The sequence below is a fragment of the Melanerpes formicivorus genome, unplaced genomic scaffold (assembly GCF_026170545.1).
Source record: "Melanerpes formicivorus ecotype bairdi unplaced genomic scaffold, bMelFor1.0.p_v2 SCAF_1, whole genome shotgun sequence".
In the NCBI taxonomy this organism is placed as follows: Eukaryota; Metazoa; Chordata; class Aves; order Piciformes; family Picidae; genus Melanerpes; species Melanerpes formicivorus.
In genome coordinates, this window is record NW_027142353.1 from 51,200,058 (window position 1) to 51,220,052 (window position 19,995).

A 19,995-nucleotide genomic window follows, 5' to 3' on the forward strand; every position below is an offset into this window, starting at 1 on the left:
ACAGTCACACAAGCCAAGCAAGCCACTCTGATTTATATCAGCTGAACATCTTTCTTAAACTCTTCAGGCAGCAGGGAAACCACTTACACTCTGAACTTTCACTCTAGGATGGGCTACAGAGCAGTGGTGTTATTAACTCTTGCAGTCCTGCTGTGAGAGCATGCACTTGCCTACAAGACTTGTGGGTAGGTCATGACCACTGCATTTGCATGATTTTCTTGTTCTCACCTGGAGTAAAATCATAGTAGTATCATAGTATCAGTCAGGGTTGGAAGGGACCACAAGGATCATCTAGTTCCAACCCCCCTGCCATGGCCAGGGACACCCCACACTAGATCAGGCTGGCCAGAGCCTCATCCAGCCTGGTCTTAAACACCTCCAGGGATGGGGCCCCAACCACCTCCCTGGACAGCCCATTCCAGGGCTTCACCACTCTCATGGTGAAGAACCTCCTCCTCACATCCAGCTTGAATCTCCCCACCTCCAGCTTCATTCCATTCCCCCTATTCCTATCACTACCTGAGATCCTGAGAAGTCCTTCCCCAGCCTTCCTGTAGGCCCCCTTCAGATACTGGAAGGCCACAATTAGGTCACCTCGGAGCCTTCTCTTCTCCAGACTGAACAGAAGACTCCCAAGGTTTGTCCATGTTCAAAGTCCCATGTAATTGAATTTTTCACACACACACATATATATATATTCTTTAAATAATATTTTTTTTACCCCACTCAACATGGTGCCTTTGTAGGTTGGTCTGTTCCGAAAATCTGGAGTGAAATCCCGAATCCAGGCCCTACGTCAGATGAATGAGAGCTCCCCAGAAAATGTCAGCTATGAAGATCAGTCAGCATATGATGTGGCAGACATGGTAAAGCAATTTTTCAGGGACTTGCCAGAACCTCTCCTCACAAGTAAGCTAGGAGAGACTTTTCTGCACATCTACCAGTGTAAGTTGCAATGTTTTTGCTATTATAAATGAGTAGAGAATATATATTATATAATAATGTATTGTAAATCATTTGGGTATGTTAATATTCCATAAGATTCTTTCTGCCTACCTTTAAGATGTATAAAAGAACCTCCCTGCCCTCAAAATCTTTCACTAAGAGACTTTTAGAACTACATAAGGTTTTTATGCAAAGACAGCATTCAGATGTTGAAAAGCTTTGAATATTGGCCTCACAGCCAGGAAGAGTTTGGGACTAGCTGCCATGGGCATAAAAAATGTGAAGGCTCAAATTGTCTTCAGATTTCTTTAAACTGTGGCCTGTTCCATGCAGATAGCTCAGTACAAGTGAGTCTTCTGTGCAGAGAGAAGTACTAGTTCACTGTGAGAGCATGTGCCTGTGTAGTCCCATTCTTTGCTGTGACTTTTGATTATTTGCTTTTTCACGATAGTCAGTAAAATGTACATACGAGAAACAAGCTGCCTCAGGCTTTTATAGAGGTCTCATCGAGGGGAAAATAGCAAACAAACAAAAAGCAACAAGCATTTCTTCATTTCAGTATAAGAAATCTTCAGCAAAATCCAAGACTTCCAGGCCTCAAAATGATGAAAATCCCTGTACATCAGGAAATTACTGTGTATCTCTTCTCCAGACTGAGGGAGAAATAAACAATGAGAAAAAGACTGAAAATACAGAGAAACTGGATTTTTTTTTCCTGACAATGTCCATTATGAAGGCCAGTCAGCCAGTGTTCTGGCAGATACAGAAAAGCATACCCAGCCAGTCTAAGCCAAATAATTGGATGCAGTAAAGAGAAGTGTCTAGTCTTGTCACTTGCAGACGTTTCAGCTGCCAAAACAATAGAAAGCCTTTTTTAAACACACCATAATCGCAGTGCTAAAGAATCCAAGTTACTTCCGTTGCCTCCCTTTGCTGTAAAAGTCTGTCTGAGGCACATAGTCACTAATGTATTTAACATCACAGTGTCTGGGGCTGGTGGAGAAATGTTGTGGTCCTCCACCTGAGAAACAGCATCACAAATAAATTTAGTGGATTTGGTCACGTGTGATGGCTTGGGACACAAGTGAACTGAAACAGTTGGTGCCTAGCCCTGGACCATCACTTTCTGCTCTTCTTTCTTGCTCACATGTTGCAGGTCTTGCCTGCCAAGCACACATCAATGAGCTTGTTCAAAAAAGCAAAAGAAATTCTTGGTGCTAATAAAATAGCAGTCACAACTGTTTCCATAGTGAAGTGGCCAAGGAGAAGGTTACCCACTAGAAGGACATGTTCTACATGTCCTTGGAAACAAATCACCTTTAAACTATTGCTTGATGAAAATTGGGAATGTCTTCTCTTGGCACAGAAGAGACTGCAAGTAAACTACCCCCTTGACAAAGGAAGAAACACATGGCAGATCTCAATGTCATTGGCACTACTAGGTCTGCAGCCAGAAGGGCTCCCAGCCTCCAAGTTGGAAGCCTGGTGTTAGGATTCAGAAAAGCCATGAGACTGAACACAAAACATTGCTAGCAGCCAGCAAAATAATGTGAAAAGCCTGACTCTCTAATCCTATGTGGTACTGCAGTGGGAAATCTGAAGAAAAAAGAGTGCTAGGAAAGATGTTCTTGAACTCCTCCAGTAGTTCAAAGAATTTCCAAAAGACTGAAGGATGGATGCTTTTAAACCAAGGTGGAAACAGGGAAAGATTGGCTCTGGAGACACTGGAGACCAATGTTTGGATTAAAAATGAGTAGAAGTGTTGGAGTTTTCCCATGTGATCAACAACAAATGTATTTTTTCTGGTTTAGGCAGTACTGACAAAACTCCTTTCACAGGAAGAAAACTGTTGAAAATTTTTGGGATACCAGTTGTATTTCATAATGTCTGCAATTAAACAAATCTCTAGCTGGAAGTTTTTCTTCCCCTTCATCCTGTTTAACAAATTATTAATGTGAAGTTAGGAAACATTTTTCCTCTCTTAGTGTCTTGGCAAGGGATTTCTGGTTTTCTGGGACTCATTGAGGATCTTTTTCATATATCCAGGACCTTAATCATATATCCAGAATGCTTGACTTGCTGTAAGACAGAGGAGTGAGATGATTAGTATAGTAGTCTATATGGCATAGCACTGATGAAACGTTCTCCATTTCCCTAAAACTGTCATTTGCACAATGTTTGCCTGTAACTCGAAGGGCTCACCAGTCTTCTCTATGCATCAGTCTCACCAGTGCAATAGTACAGGTGAAGAAGTACCAGGAGCAAAGGCTCCTCTGACTTCTTAGAAAGACCTGGCCTTTCTGCTTCTAGAAGATCAGAAGCTTTTGGCTTTGTCATTCACATCTGAAAGCTTTTAAACTGAAGTGCTTGTACAACGCTAGCAGGCAGAGCTTAAAAGCTGGCTGTTCCCTCTCCTGTAAATCTGCTTTTGTTCTTCTGTTCAATTATATAGAGAGTAGGTAATACCCAGAGGAGGGCTCCAAGTCCAAACTGAGAAAACTTCTGTTAGTTCTAGGAACTAATCTGTCTGAGGTGCTATTTGAGCATATCCATCTCTGCTTTCATTAAACTCTTATGGTTTAGAACACAAGTCTAAGTATTTTCTCAAAGCTTCCCTAAGGCTTTTGAACTGTCTTCCCAGGGGACAAAACAAACCTGAAAAATACCATTTATTCTCCCTTCATAAACTTTACATGAAGTTCAGTCTCTTTCTTGGGGAACAGCCTGACAAAAGAACAGAGAAATGTCCTACACTGGCTACACAAAGCTGTGCTTGTTGTACAAGCGCATGCCAGGGCCCTCCAACAACCAGCTGGTCTTTGCCCCTCTGTCATCTGCCCCTTCAGAAAACCAATCCCAGAGTGTGAATGCCTGTGCTAACTCTATCTTGTTCCTGACTCCTTATCTGACCTTACAGCTGACCCCTCTGCATGTCACTTACTTTTCCTCAGATGTCCCCAAGGAGCAGCGGCTGCAGGCAGTGCAGGCAGCCATCATGCTGATGTCAGATGAGAACCGGGAGGTTTTGCAGACTCTGCTGTGCTTCCTGAGTGATGTCACCTCTGTGGAGGAAAATCAGATGACTCCTATGAACATAGCTGTTTGTCTGGCCCCCTCTCTCTTCCATCTCAATATAGTGAAGAAAGAAAGCTCACCAAGGTAAGCTTCTTCTCAACATTATAAATAGCCATGAGGTTAGTACAAAGTGCTGCTTTCAGTGCTTCTAAAGATATGCAGGAGAAGATTTTCCAAAGCATCTGCTCTCTACAACATGTTACACAGGGCATGGCTTCAGTGAGAGGAGAAAGCCCATGCTGCAGAGCTAGAAACATACTTGTACATGCACAGAAGGTGTTTCCACAAGCCCAGCAGGCATTTCTGGCCGTTCTGAATATGCAGTGCCTGCCTTCCATGCAAAAATTCAATGGGGCACTAGTGTAAATTTTACAGAATGTTGGCTTCCATGATGGGAAAGAGCCTGATTTTGCTCTGATTGAAGTTAAGAGATTGACCACATCTTAGAGGATTTGAATGCACAGATTTTCAATGAGTAGTTTTTCGCACTGTTCTGGCTACATTCTAGGAGTTGGGAAGCCAAGTTTATTTCAGGCCACCTCTAGATGAAAGGTGAATGTAGACCGAACTCAGCTAAACATTAGTGGTTCCAAGTTGATGTCCCTCCCAAGTGGCTTTTTCCTTCCTATCTGGTTCAGGATACACTGAGAATCTTGGTCACGTGTGTGTGTAACCAGTGTCTGAGCAAGCACAAAGCAGTAACAATGTAAATCTTTGCACATCATTTCTGTTAGAAATCCATTTCAAAATTTACACCACCCAATGCAGGATGTGCATAACCTTTCCTGCTTTCACCTTTGGCTCAACAATATTTTAGGTAAACATTTTGCCTTTAAAAGAGGCCTGCCTGCAGCCTGAGCTTGTGCTACATGAAAAATTAAAGATAGGCTTTTCTCTCTGGTGTTCTGAACATCCTGCTGCTGTTTGCTTTCATATTAAAAAGATTCAGCTCTTTTTACCTGAGACACTGAATTCAATTACAGAGTAATACAGAAAAAATACGCAACAGGGAAGCCAGATCAGAAGGACCTCAGTGAAAACCTGGCAGCTACTCAGGGACTTGCTCACATGATAATGGAATGCAACAAACTTTTTGAGGTGAGTGAGAGACTCAAACGGCATTATTCATGGCCACATAATGCAGCATCTTTTGATGTATTTATGTTGATGCTTACATTTTCTGTCTTGGATTAGCTCAGAGATTGATGGTGCCTTACTTATTTGCAAACTTGCTGCATCTAATGTTTATCTCATTTCTTTATGACTCTTCTAGCGTTCAAAGTCTGTTAAAAATGCAGGGTAGTTATTCTGTAGCAACTTCAAACTCAAATTTTAGTCAAATTAAGAATTTCTGCTGATTCAACATTGCATTTTATTAAAATGCTTTTAACACCTCAGCTAATACTTGTTCATCTCAAAAAAGGGAGCTAATAGACTTTATTACTGTGTGTCAGGCAGTAACTTTACAATTACATAGGGAGATGCAGTCATTCCTGCAGCTACTTTCATTGCAGGGGGAGGAGAGGTAATTTTCATATCTCCCTTCCCCAGAAACACAAGGAAGCACTTCTGGGGGTCAGAGGAGTAACACAGATGTATTGACATGAAGTTGATCAGTCTAATATTGCTCTGCAGGAGTGTTGCAGTTTGAGCTGGGTGCCCCCTGCAATGTTTACTTCCTGTGTCCAGAAGTCCAGCCCAGAGGGGTGGACACAGGAAATTATGTAGTATTTCCTACCACAATCCTTTGCACCACTATAAGATGCAGTGCGGAGTCTAGCACGCTCTCTTTTCTTCCTCCTCCGTGAGCTGGTAACTGGGGGAGATGCCTCCTGGCTTCGGGCCTGGCCATGGGGGGATGGGCAGTCTCAGACCTGGCCAGCTGAGACTAGCCTAGCAGTGGGGGGGGGGAAGAAGGAGCCCTGGGGGTTTTGGGTGTACCCTCAGGTGGGGATGGGATCTCTCTGGGTCTGTTTTGGGATCTTTCTTTGTCACTGTGCTTTTGGCTTTCTGTAAATGTCCACTGCTTTCTATTTAAACTTTCCATCACTTTTGCAATCCGTTTGTCTGAGTTGTTACTTTTTGCTCGTGGTGGGGAAGGGGGCTGCCTCAACCCAGCACAAGGAGCCGTGCTGTTTTCAGCCACAGACTGTTTGATTGTGCTACTTTGATTTCTCATCTTGCATAAGAAGCAAAGCCAGAAATAGGTATCGATTTTATAGATCATAGGCTCATTATAGTTGGATGCTGAATGGTCTGTAAGCCTAGAAACAGATTGCCTTAGGAAAAGTCCTCAGCAGGAGATGTTCTTTGTGTTTTCCCTCCCTTCTGTGGCATAGGTCCCACATGAGATGGTCACCCAGTCGCGAAACTCCTACGTTGATGCAGAAGTGCATTCTCCCACCCTAGACGAGCTTGGGAAACAAATGGATGAGGAAGGAGGGAGCTATCAGATGTACCTGGAGAGTCTCATGCAGAATCTCCAAAAGGAAGCAAAGGAGAAGTTCAAAGGATGGGTCACATGTTCCAGTATGGAGAACACAGAACTTGCCTACAAAAAGGTATCTGGGGGTGGGAGGGTGAGAAGAAGCAATAAAGGAACCAAAGCAAAATATAGCCTAGCCATGGGATGCCCTGACTTGTTGCCTGACTAAATATATAACCTTCTGACTGGTGAGGTACACCATATTGATTTTTTTTTAATAAAACCAGGTAAAAATGTCATACAATTTTGATTTAAGCATGAGATTCCAGGAAAAGCCACACAAATCAATCTAAGGTCTCCAAAGTGGGTAAAGTAAGCGATACAGCAAACACAACCAGAGTGTGAACCAAGACTTTAAACAACATACAACATTACCTGGGTGAGATGGTGACCCCATCTCGAGTACTTTGCTCAGCTCTGGTGACTCAACTATAAGAAGAGCAGGGACTTGTTGGAGTGAGTCCAAAGAAGGGCCATGAAGATGATCAGGGAGCTGGAGCACCTCTCCTATGAAGACATGCTGAGAGAGCCTGGGAAAGAGAAAGCTCTAGGGAGACCTTATAGAAGCCTTCCTGTATTTGAAGAAGGCCTACAGGAAAGCCAAGGAGGGGTATTTACAAGGGCATGTAGTGATAGCACAAGGGGTAATGGCTTTAAACTGGAAGAGAGTAGATTTAGATTAGATGTAAGGAAGAAGTTTTGATTTGTGAGAGTGCTGTGCCCCATTCCTGGGAGTGTTCAAGGCATGGTTGGGTGGAGCTTTGAGCACCCTGTTCTAGTGGGTGGTGTCCCTGCCCATGGCAGAAGGACTAGAACTAGATCTTGAAGGTGCCTTCTAACCCAAACCACTGTATGATTGTGTGAAGGTGCAACCCCTCTGTTAATGCAAAGAAATCACAGTTACTCTGGTTAGTAGCCAGCTTCTGTAAGTGATTTCTCCAACAAGGGACTGTGGGAGGTTGTGGAGGGCTCAAGTGGAAGTAGGATGTGGGAGAGGGGAGGGAGTGAATGGTCTGGGGTGCATGAAACTATGAAGGGGATTGGGAGTACCTGTGGGTCTAGGGGAGGGGGATTGTGGAACTGAGAGCTTTAGGGAGAAGGAATTATAACAAGTAAAATAATTAAAGGTAGGAGGGGTGGAAGGTGGATTTCTGAGGCACAGTGCTGGGTCTGGGAGGGATGATTGAGGTTTCTGGAGCACTAGCATTTGTATGTAAGGATCTCAGGGTAGGGAGGGGTTAGAAAAGCAGGGCTTGCACATGCCAGTGCTTACAATTAACTTGTTTGCCATCTCACATAGGACCCCTAGAACCATGCAGAGGAGCCACATGTGTGGATCTTAGGATGTTCATCTTGTACACAGCCCAGCACTTCCTGCTCTTGCTATTGTATTCTGTGGAAGTGTAACAAGTAACAGGAGCCATGAGCAAGGAAGAGTTACCAAGCAGCTTGTGTACTTCTTTGAAAGCCCCTAACGTTCTGTGATTCTGTGATTTTCCCAATACCTCTTTTGCAGCCATTTTGAAGGCCCAACATCTGTGTACCTGAAACATAACCAAACCAACATATGTTCTGCTTTTCCACCAATCAACCAGAAGGGTGATTAGACCCTCAGTCCCATCTAGTGCACCAGATTGCCCAAAGTGGTGGCTTTATTTTAGCTCAAGGTTTCAGTCTCTCATCTGTTTTTACTGCTGCACAGACATATTCTTCATTACACTACTATGCTTGGGGTTGAAAAAGTGTCTGTCACGCCAGAAATAATACAGCAGCTCCACTAGCACCATGGGAACTGATCCAGATACACACTGGCGTGAGAGCAGAAGTAATCTATCACTTTAGTTTTCCTTCCAGGACTAGTGTGCATATGTTTTCACACACAATAGAGCAGCAGCTATAGTAATAATAGCAATGATTAGCAGAGAAATATGCATGCTCTTCAGCTAAAATCAGATACCCATATCAAGATTCTGCCCTTAGTTATCCTCTGCTGAACACAGGGACATAAATCATGGGGGTTTATGTTCTTTGTTGCTTTACTCCAGGTTGGGGACGGGAACCCGCTAAGGCTCTGGAAAGCCTCGGTGGAAGTGGAAGCCCCGCCATCGGTTGTCCTGAACCGAGTGCTGAGAGAACGGCACCTCTGGGATGAAGACTTCTTGCAGTGGAAGGTGGTTGAGAGCCTGGACAAGCAGACAGAGGTTTACCAGTATGTTTTGAACAGCATGGCTCCCCATCCCGTCCGAGACTTTGTTGTTCTAAGGTGAGCTAAGGGTAGTTCTCCAGCGTCTTTGCTTCCTGCAGTGAATACATGGAAGATCTGGTCTTACCTCAGCCTATATAATTGCAGCTATCTAATTGTGCTTTGAGAACTCTGCTTCTGGGCAGCTGTGTTGATTTCTCAACCTGAATTAAAATTGTACACCTAGACCATGCTGACCTTTTCTCTGATGTAATTTGAGCAGTACATACTCCTGAGGCCGTAAATATCATTTCTTCTGCAGAACAGATGTCTGATAATAGCTGCTGTTCTCTCTTAGCTTTGTTTGTTGTCAAAACAGTGCAAATAGAACCCAATTAGTTTTTACACTGCTTTTGCTGTTCTCTGGGGAATGTTTGATGTTTAAGACCCAAATGTTTAGTACAGAAGATCGTGATGCTTTTAAGCTAAGGTTGTTATACGGTGTCTGTAGAAGTCGTTATTTTAGATTTGAAGCTGGAGTCTTTGCAGACCCAGCTTTGCTAACTCATAAAAATCCTAGTGCAGAATCAAACAGAAAGATATGTGGTCTGACATCTCTCCAATGTACAGCCATGTATCAATATTCCAAATTCAATCCCAGTTCTGCCAGTGTCTATCTGCCTGTACAGAGCAGACCAAAAAAAGTACTCTTGTGCACCTTGTGCTTTTTATATCTTGGCCGCTCTGCTCATTAGGAGCCATTGTGGAGCTGCTGACGTATTTCGCTCACAGGGTCAGTCTTACAGTTATTTATTTGAGAAAGATTTTGTGCATTCCTGTTCTTGGTCTCTGCTTTCTTTGACTGAAAGGATGTGCCAGAGAAATACCAAGTAGTTTTGACAAAGGAAATTGTCAAGTGAGTCAGAATTGTGTTAGAGGGGAAAAAAGATGGAAGGAAAAACATGAGCCCAATAAAAGTCAATTCTAATAGCACATCCCTTTTTTGACCCAAGGTATTCTCTTACCAAGTGACAGCAATGCAGATATTGGTAGTCACAGGGAAGAATTGTTGGATCTCTTGGGGGAAGATTTTAAAAAGTGTGTTCTGTAAGCTCTTTATGATGTTCAAACACCAGTCCTTGCTTTGTTCTGTTTTCTTTGCCTCCCCATAGTATACTGGGCTAAGTTAATTATTTTAGAATTCATGTTTATAATATAAAAATAGAAAATATTCTATAACATGAATTAATTATTTTATAACATTTCTTAAACAGAATATTATTGACTTAAACCAGTGATATATTTGGCCCTCTGCATAGCACCGAGAAGGTTGTCCAGGCACAGTGGGGAGGTTTTGAGGACTGGACTTCTGTCCTTGTATTTGCCACTTAGGTCACTATTAGGTTTCATGGTGGATTATGATCTTTAAAGACCTGCTGTGCAGTCACATTAGTTAAAGAAAAATACTGCCATCAAGTTCTCATTCTTTTCAATAACCCAGGCAGAGTGACCCCCAAGGACTGAAATACATATCAAAACTGAATGCTGGTGGGGTTTTAACATCTGTAAACAGCCATCAGGCTGATCTGTCAGATTCTGTTGTTTATCTCTCTTGATTTATATCATTAAGTCTTGAGCAAGGCTAGCCAGTGATAGTGCAGTCAATTTGATACTTCACAATTGGTGGGAAGTGAGCAATGTAATTATAATTCGCCTTCAGGGACATGAGTAAATATATTTTAACAGGCAACAATTTTCTCCTTCCCAATCAAACTTTTGGCTGTTTGGCTGTGAAAGGATAGACTTAAGTTGTTTTTTTCTTTTCTTTTTTTGGCTTGGTTTGGTTTTTGTGGGGTGGTTTTTCTTCTTGACAGTCATAACAAGGGGATTAGGCTCCCTTGAGAAGAATCTAATGGTGAGAGGTTGCAGCAGTGTTTCACATGGCTGGAATCTGACGCAGTGCTCAGCGGCCCTGAACAGGCATCACTTTGCATTAAAGATTCCTCAGATGTTTAATGCTAAGTGTCACAGCATCTCTGGGAGTTGGGTGCCATGCCCCCTTTTTGCTACTGTTAGATATTTACAGAAGTACAGAAACTGGCCTAAAGCTGTGTAACTGGGAATAAGAATCATAAGTCTTCTGCAATCTCTGGAACACGGGTTTCTGCTTCACAAGTGGCCCAAGTGCCATCTCATTACCAAAGATACATCTAACTACTGTGCAGGCATTCACAGTAGTTCAGCATTTCACAGTGGATCTGAGGTGTGATTTCCTACTCTCCATGTGTTCCATCTGCCAAGATAGTTCTTGATTTTTATTAATGCACAGACACATGTGAAACTTTCTGAAGTCACTGTCTTCCTGCAGACTCTTGAACAGCAGCTCGACTTCATATAGGAAAACTGCAGAATTATTATTTGCTGAAGTCCAAACTTCCAACAGTCCTTGAAAGCAGCTTACTTGCTAAAACATGATACTTCAGAAGGTCACATAATCCCATGCACATGGCACAGCACAGTGAGAATTTCTCCTTTTGTCCTGCAACATAGAAAAGAGCACAGACCTATCCTATAAGATTCAAGGCAGATGAGAAAGATGAGAGAATATGCAGACAGTGCTTACAGAACAAGAAAAAGATATTAAGTATTAAAGTCTTGGTCTCCTGCACTTGGTAGAAAACTGCAGCATGTTAAGAAAGGCTAGAAACATGGGAGAAGGGGGGAAAAAGTGAAAGGACAATTTTTGGTTTTAATTCAGATGGCCTTGAAACATGTTCCGGGAGTTTCAAATGTCAGTGTGGGTAGTAGTGATGATTTCTGCTGTGCTAAAACCATATTTGTTCTTCTGTAAGTATGCATGGGTGCAGTGCAACATTTCAGCTTTTGCTAGATAGCTTATGCCCACTTTATTTCCCTTCCAAAACTTCTGTCTCCAAAAGGCTGTATAATGCCCTGTAATGCATAATGGTTACAAGATGCTCATGTAACAAAGCAGAACTTCTTCACCTGGAGCCTTCAGCAATGTAGTTGGGTGGCCATTCCACATCGTGGTCAGACTTGCCAGCTGAGGAGCATGAAAATTCTCCAGGGGCTCCTACAACAGCCCAGTAGCATTACAGGCAGCAGCAAGGACAAACAGACAAGCCAGCTGTAACTTAATCTGGTTCTTACTCATATGCCCAAAAGTTTTATTACTAAAGTGATTCCATCTTGATTGTGTCACTGCAGGACATGGAGGACAGATTTGCCAAAGGGGACGTGCATGCTGGTTGCCATCTCTGTGGAGCACGAAGAGGCTCCTCTTATGGGAGCTGTGCGAGCCATTGTGATGGACTCCCAGTACTTGATAGAGCCGTGTGGCTCAGGAAAAGCCAGGCTGACACACATCTGCAGAATTGACCTCAAGTAAGTAAGCCACCTGCAAAAAGCAGATGTCCACTCAGCAGGGTAAAACCCTTCAGCTCAGGGAGGGGAAGTGTTGGGAACAGAGGACACAGTCAATGCAGCTTTGCTGCTTTGGAGTCTTTCTGCCATCCGTTCTGTCCATGATGCTCATTTTTCCACTCAGCATCTACCACTGTCACGATGTGATTATAGGAATAAAATCTACTTATTTGATTACTGTGAGGGAAAACTTCAGAGTACCCTTACAGTGACAAGCATTTGAAGTCCTCACCACCACTGTGGGCAGCGGGGAGTAGGAAGCATGGCAAGCCTGTTCCTGCAGGGCGTATTTCTTGAGTATTTGAGTTTCTCAATAATTCTCTTTCCATTTCTTCAGAGGACATTCCCCAGAGTGGTACAACAAAGGCTTTGGACATCTGTGTGCAGCAGAAGTTGCCAGGATCAGAAACTCATTTCAGCCTCTGATCGCCGAGGGACCAGAAACAAAAATCTGAGGAAGTGTTCATGGGAGCATGTGAGCGTAAATCGGGGTCTGGCAGGGAACAGGAATGCTCAAAGCAAAGATTTTATTTAAGCTGCAGAAATCTGACCAGGCCTGAGTCTGTACAAAACTGAAACAGGAATTTAATAGGAAAGTTCTTTTATTCTGGAGACTTCACCTTCCCCCACCACATCCCTTCTGTACTAATTTCAGTTATTGAAGTAAACATTTCTTCAGAGAGCTTTTATCGTTATGACTTCAAAATTAGACTATTGCTATTACTTTTGTGTTACATAACTCTGGTATTTAAAGGCTTCTAAGAAGCATATTTTAATTGTAAATAAATGTATGTACAGATGTATATATCTATATTATATCTATATATATATATGTATATGTATAAATTAATTATTTTGTATATAACTCAGTGCAAATCACTTGCATCAGCTGGACCTTGAGTGGATCTCTCAGTTGTTTCTTCATGTGTCACTGCTACATAAGCTGTGTTTGCTATTGTCACGGGGCCACCAGGCATAATCCCTGTGACAGAGATGCCTGTTCTCCAATATGTGTTGTGTCTGTGTATGCTGTGAGAAGGTACCTAGAAGGAGACGTAGGAAGATTTAGCAGAACTAAGGAAGAAGGTTACTGTACGTTTAAAAATAACAAGGAGTGGATCAGTTTCACCAAACAAAATAAAGGAAAATGTAACTGAGATAGGCATTGTGAAGGCCATTTATATTCAGCTGCAGAGTTGTGACTGTTATTACAAGGTGTTGAACACTTACTTATTGCCTTAATTAATGGTGTATCTGCCGCTAGAGAACCTCAGTGTGTGCAGTGTTGGAAGTGAATGCTCAGTCTTGGCGAGTACAGATAACATTGTGTGCACTGAGGTGTCTGACATCAGACTGGCAAGTTATTAATCTGTAAATCTCTCTTTCCATCCCCCACCCCCCCCAGCATTTTGTCTAGATTCTGAGTGTTTCTGTGTTGTTCCTTCCTTCTCCTGTAGAGATGGCTAATTGTTGAGAACCTCCAAAGCAGGTTTTCCACATCCAGTGGCTGTAACGACCTGCAGATGAATATTCTTTTAATATTCTTATTGTACAAATAACTAAACTTTATAAAGCTTTTACACACATCTTGGAGATTAAAAAGACTAAATGCAGACTATGGTTGTAAAGATTGCTTTTATAGTAACAGCAAGCATTTTCATATTATATTGCACTGATCTGCATGATCCTGCCTCTGTAGGCACTGGTGGGAGCAGGATTAGCCCCTGAACTATGAGGAGTAGGAGCCATTTAAGCCTATTATATCACTTCATTTTCAGGGACCTATTATTTTCCTAATGGAAGAATGCTTTAAAAGTAATAATAATAATAATTTGTCAACATTATCTTTGAGGCAGAGTTGTTTTTAACTAACCTAAGACCAAAAACTGTATTGCACCTATGATTCAATAAGAATGTACAAGCCTGTTCATACTGTTCCTCATTAATCACATTTGTTCACTTTGACTTTATTTATTGCTGCAGAAACCAGCTGAGTCATTCATAGCCAGTGTTTTAGCCCAGTCCTTCCAGCAAAATCCATTAAGATTTCCTACATGAAGCTACAGTTCTATGCCCTGATTCAGGAAATGGACATATTTTCAAAGCCTGTTCTTTGATCTGCCCCAGATATGGGGGCTGTGGGGTGGACCATGTGTGGTCCTTAAGAGCTGCTAGAGCCCAGTCCCATGTGCCATCATGCACATGTATAAGGGCTGTGCTAGCAGGGGACAGCCCTGCAATCCAAGGAAGCAAGACAGTAGGAGCTCAGGGTGGACAGGGGGAGATTGACCCATCATGGTGTCCCTGTGGAGCAGAGGATCCCAAAATACTCACTCATCTTCCCCTGTGAGCTCGTCTCACCCATGTTTTATTGTACAAATATAGGATCAGGGAGGTCAGCTGCTCATGAACTCCTGCCTTGAATTTATGGCCAACAGTAGTTGCAATGTGCAAGTGTTGTCTGGTTTTAAGTCTTAAAGACAGGGAAGCACTCGCACCCTTACATGGCCAGATTGAGGTCTGGCAGTCACCAGTCAGCTGCCGGTCCAGCCAGGTCCAGCCTTCCTGGGAGCAAATGGTGGCTCACAACCTGGCAGGACAAGGCCAGGCTCCTGGTTCCAGTGGGACCTCTACCCCAGAAAGCAGCCCCAAATGCCCATAGCCATGGCAGCAGGTTTCATGCCGTCTGTTTTTCAAGCCACGAGCAATTAGAGCACTTCTGCTGCATTAGTTTGTGCATAAATGAATACAGCAGTGCCTCAGTATTAATGGGTGCAGAATTTCTGGTCCTGGGAGTGGCAGTTGTCTAACAGTAAATAATTTCTTAAGGAAATGAAGGGAAAACCTGGACAGTGTTTTTATCCTAACACGCTCAGCTGGTAGGGGCCCTGTGCCACCTGTCACCATTAGCAAAGTAGGGTTGCCCTTCTACCCTTGGAGAAGCTCTGTCATGTGCTTCTGCTATCTCTAAGCCATGTATCAATGAAATAAGAGTTCTTTAAAATGCACAGTATGCCGTGTGTACCATTCAGCTACCACAGTATTTTGTATTGTTACATTGCCGTTGAGAATACATTATGATAACTGCATTTTTAAATGTTATACTCATATCAATACCTCATATTTTTACCTCATCTGTTGGTATCAGTCATTAGTTGTAAATAAATAATTGCAGAGTTGAATAAATTTGTGTACACTAAGAAGCCACATTTCCTTGGTGCGTTCATTTCATCTGTTGGCATAAGAACTCACAGTACATTTAAGACCTTAGTTCTTTGTTGCCACCCTGATCCTGTTCAATGTCTTTATTGATGATCTGGACAAAGGGATTGAGTCCATCATCAGTAAGTTTGCAGATGACACCAAGCTGGGGGCAGGTGTTGATCTGTTAGAGGATAGGAGGGCTCTGCAGAGGGACCTTGACAGGCTAGACAGATGGACAGAGTCCAACAGCATGAGACTTAACACATCTAAGTGCTGGGTTCTACACATTGGCCACAACAACCCCATGCAGCACTACAGGCTGGGGTCAGAGTGGCTGGAGAGGGACATGGGGATGATGGTTGACAGTAGGCTGAACATGAGCCAGTAGTGTGCCCAGGTGGCCAAGAAGTCCAGTGGCATCCTGGCCTGTGTCAGGAACAGTGTGGCCAGCAGGAGCAGGCAAGTCATTCTGCCCTGTACTCAGCCCTTGAGTACTGTGTCCAGTTCTGGGCCCCTCAATTTAGGGAAGATGCTGAGTTGCTGGAATGTGTCCAAAAGTAGCGATGGATGCAGAGCAGATCCCACCTAGCAGCATGTGATTGCAGACTGTCCCATTTCAATGGGCAAGAAACTCAGCTCAGCAAAGACCTGGGGGTGTAGAACTCAAGGGCTAATGCAGAGCAGAGCAGTGGGACCAGGTTAATGAGTAAACAAAAGGGAAAATGTTACAACACCACAGGTAACTATTTGTCTGCCTTTAATAGGCTAATGCTGGGGAGGGTTCATACCCTCCCAAATACCCTCTCTATTTCACAACAGGATCCAGACCCAGGTCTCTATTATGCTGCTGATAAAGGTTAGCATCTTTTGCAGAAAACATCATAGAATGGTAGGGGTTGGAAGGACCCCTGAGGATGATCAAGTCCAGTCCCCCTGCCAGAGCAGGATCACCTGGGGCAGGTCACACATAAACACATCCAGACAGGTCTTGACAGTCTTGAGAGAAGGAGATCACAACCTCTCTGGGCAGCCTGTTCCAGGCCTCCATCACCCTTACCTGATGTTGAGGTAGAATGTCTTGTGTTCTAGTTTGTATCCATTGCCCCTTGTCCTATCACAGGACGCCACTAAAAAGAGACTAATACCTTCATCTTGATACCTACACTGCAGATACTTATAAACATTAATAAGATCTCTTCTCAGTCTTTTCCAGATTAAACAGCCCCAGGTCCCTCAGCCTTTCCTCATAAGACAGACATTCCAGTCCCTTCATCATCCTTGTAGCCCTCTATTGGATACTCTCTAATACACACCTGTCCCTTTTGAACTGGGAAGCCCAAAACTGGACACAATGCTCCAGGATGTGGGCTCACCAGGGCAGAGTATCATGGAAGGAGAACCTCCCTTGACCTGCTGTTCTTAATGCACCCCAGGATACCATTTGCCTTTTTTGGCCACAAGGGCACATTACTGTCCCAAGGATAACTTACTGTCCATCATGGCTGCAAGGTTCTCCATGGATCTGCCTTCCAGGAGGTCAACCCCTAATCTGTACTGGTCCACACTTTTTGATTCTGATTCTAGAATTTCTGTCCTGCTACTGATATCCCTCAGGGCCCAGCTCCTGAGCCAAACATGTCCTCTACCTGACTCAGTCCCTGCAAATCTGTCTGCAGGCTGGGCTCCAGCCTGTGCCCCACTCACCCAGCTCAGGGTCCACAGCAGGGAACAGAGCTCACAGCCTTCAGAGCAGAGTGATGGCGACCAAGCAGTCTGTGGTCCCCATCTGTCATGTATTGAGTTGAACCTGCTGCTGTCATTCACAGCATGCTGCAGTCATACCAGCTTCAAAAAGTGAAAGTGCTAACTGGAGCAAAGTATTATGGGCCCTGAAGTTCAGATTGCAATATGGGAGGCTTTCCTGTTCCAGTTACTCCTGGGTTCTGGTTTCTTGGGTGTTGGCTCCTTCCTGCAGGCATAGTGGCAGAACAGGTGGGAGTCAGGTAGCTGCTAGTTTGGTTTTCTGTTTCATGCTGGGGTTTTCCCTGTATTTCGCTCCTCTTCTACATATAGGCTAAGCTAAGGTAACCATGCATTGTATTATTAGATCAATTAGATTATTAGCTGAAGTAATATGCATTGTAATTATGGTATCTTACTTACATTAAACACTTACCTTACCTCTTTATCTCAGCCCTGAGTTGTATGTGTTACTCTTCCCCGCACTTCTGTGTTGGGGGAACAGGCAGGTTAGCCCCTGTGCCAAACCATTACACCACCGCAGCTGAAACAGAGGAGTCAGACACTGCCAGGGCTCAAGTCCACAATGTCCAATGCCCCACACTAGGGACAAAACTCCAGGTAAGGAGAGATCATTTCTGCTTCTCTCCTCCAGGGAGGAAGAAAGGCAAGATGAAGAAAATAACCACTGTGCAAGTGCTCTTCAGTCCCACCACAATGGCAAGCTAGGGCTTTTGATCCTCTCCCTGGGCACAGGTGTCTGGCAAGAGAGGGAGGCTCAAGGCAGCTGTGGTTTGAACACAGAGAACTGCTCTTTACCTTGAGCAGAGGCTTGAACCACAGTGTGTAGTTCATCGGCAGTAGCTTGCAAGGAGGAAGAATGGGCTCCTGGCTGGGCCTCTGCTTCAACAAGAAAATAGTTCCTTCTGTGGCAAGAGCTTCTGCTTCAGCAACAGACTGCCCTGCTCAGCCAGAGCAGCTGCATGGACCTTTGCTGGCAGCCAACTTTAGGATTACGGTTTATTTCTTAATCCCAATGCTCCATTCTACAGAGGGCACTAGGGAAACTCAGCCTAAACCCTGCTCTTTCACCTGCTCATAGCAGCTCCAAGACAGACACATAGCTGAAACACAGAGCTAGCACTTGCTACAGCGAGGATTTGCAACAGCTTGCAATTGATGGGAGCGCATTAGCAGCAGGGCCATCTGTGCCTCCCCAGACCAGGCCTGGCCCATTCCTTCCCTTTTTTAATTTTTTTTTTTTCTTTTTTTAATTAAATAAACGTGGGAACCACAGGTGGTAGAGCAGATGATAGTAACCCTCTCAGCAGCATCTGCGGGCCAGCAGTGCCCCACCATAGATGCAGGACAGATGCTAGCTGGGTGCCTGCATGCAGCCTGATCCCAGACCCACACGGGGCAGCTGCCTGGGGTCTGCCATCCTGTTTGGCCACCCTGCTGCTCTGGTGTTTTGCCCAGCATCAGCTGGCTCCCAATGGGACAGGAACTCAAATGGGCCTGTGAAGAGAAAGTGCAGGATTTTAACTCTTTAGCCTGGGATTCTCTTTCCCTGCAGAGTCATGTCCCTTTCCGCCTGGCCCATGGAGGAGAGCTCACACCAGCAGCACCCCTTACCCAGGCTTGCAGCATTGGGCTCATCATGTGTCTGCTGCTTTGCAAAAGAGGTAAAATGCTGATTTAGGGAAAATTTCCCATTCTTCAGTGCCTGTACTTGAGGCTTCCTGGTGAGCAATAGAGCTGCTGGTGAAGGAGGACCAGCACTGCTGCTGCAGATGTACTGTGGCCACACTGGTGTTGATGCCCACACACAGGTCCCACCAACAGCTCCCTCCTGAGTCTGTGGGACAGGGAGAGCACCATGTCAGAGCTGACTTTTGGCAGACCAACTTTCCCACTTCCCCTAAACTGCAGAGCCCGAGCCAGACTGCCACACAGCAGGGCACTGTATGCATGCCCAGCCCTGACAGTGGTGAACCCACCAAAACACGGAATGAGCCACCACATGTGTTTTAGTTACATCCCCTCCCAAATACCCAACCAAACCCCATCCACAAGCATCGTCCCGAATGAGGCTCACTGCCTGGGCATGCTGATGTCCAGCCACGGCCTTACGTCTTTTTGAGCAGCAGTTACCATCCAGTGGTATCATGTCATTCTCTCAGCAGTCAAGAAGGAGCCAGGACAATTGTCAATAGCTGAGAAGTAACATTCACAGCACTGCTGAAACCACTAGGACAGCAATGGAAAAGTTTGTGGTTATTGGCAATGCAAATAAAAATAATGGCTGACAATATGAAAAAATTAAACAGGTATCACTGGGTTAAGCCAAAATATTGCAGTACAGCCTCCCTGGCCTCCCAGTATGTCTTGCCTTGGGCAACCTTTTCCAGCAATCACTGGTATTTATCAGGGAAAAAAAAAAGATACAGTTATTGCTTTGCTGTCCTTTTTTTCAAATAATTGAGTAATTTAATCTTTTAAGTGCCTCTGAGATCAACTGCTGTAATTAAAGACAGAAGATGAATGAGTGATGTACAGGAACATTGGAGGACTTTAAAAATGAATTCGTCCTTGACTGGGTCTCCTGTGCATTTATATAATGATTATCCCACATTAATATGGCCAAATAGATAAAAGGAGAAAATAATAAGAGCTTGGTTGCATTATTTTTCTTCCAGCCCAATAACAATATATCACCAGCTGGAGGAATGTGCCTGTGAATATCAAGCAGGAACAACCACGTGCCGCCGAGCGCAGGACCCCGTTGCCTTCCGCTGTGCGGTGCAAGGAAAGGCAATATCTGCTCACAGATCCTGCAGCAACATGGCAGATAAATGAGTTACAAATGTGTATAAAATTCACAAACTTCCATCAGAAGCACACTTTAAGGCTCAGCTAG

General features: G+C 44.1%; 2 protein-coding genes across 3 annotated transcripts in view; one reads left to right on the plus strand and one right to left on the minus strand.

The window, feature by feature from the left end:
* Positions 1-15,358, plus strand: part of STARD13 (StAR related lipid transfer domain containing 13) — a 125,273-nt gene extending 109,915 nt beyond the window's left edge. Inside the window, exons 8-14 of the mRNA XM_068142989.1 lie at positions 747-945; positions 3,897-4,104; positions 5,004-5,118; positions 6,360-6,581; positions 8,551-8,768; positions 11,916-12,092; positions 12,469-15,358. Of these exons, the coding sequence (XP_067999090.1) occupies positions 747-945; positions 3,897-4,104; positions 5,004-5,118; positions 6,360-6,581; positions 8,551-8,768; positions 11,916-12,092; positions 12,469-12,586 (1,257 nt within the window). The 3' untranslated portion in view covers positions 12,587-15,358. The remainder of the gene's footprint in view (positions 1-746; positions 946-3,896; positions 4,105-5,003; positions 5,119-6,359; positions 6,582-8,550; positions 8,769-11,915; positions 12,093-12,468) is intronic.
* Positions 15,359-16,270: 912 nt separating this feature from the next.
* KL (klotho) overlaps positions 16,271-19,995 on the minus strand; it is a 61,273-nt gene continuing 57,548 nt past the window's right edge. Inside the window, exons 6-7 of one of the 2 annotated variants that reach the window (XR_010987870.1) lie at positions 18,711-19,325; positions 16,271-18,593 (exon numbers count right to left, since the gene is read on the minus strand). The gene's annotated coding sequence lies outside the window, so the exon portion shown is untranslated. Of the gene's footprint in view, positions 19,326-19,995 lie in introns of both variants that reach the window. The other variant, XR_010987865.1, reaches the window with a different exon arrangement.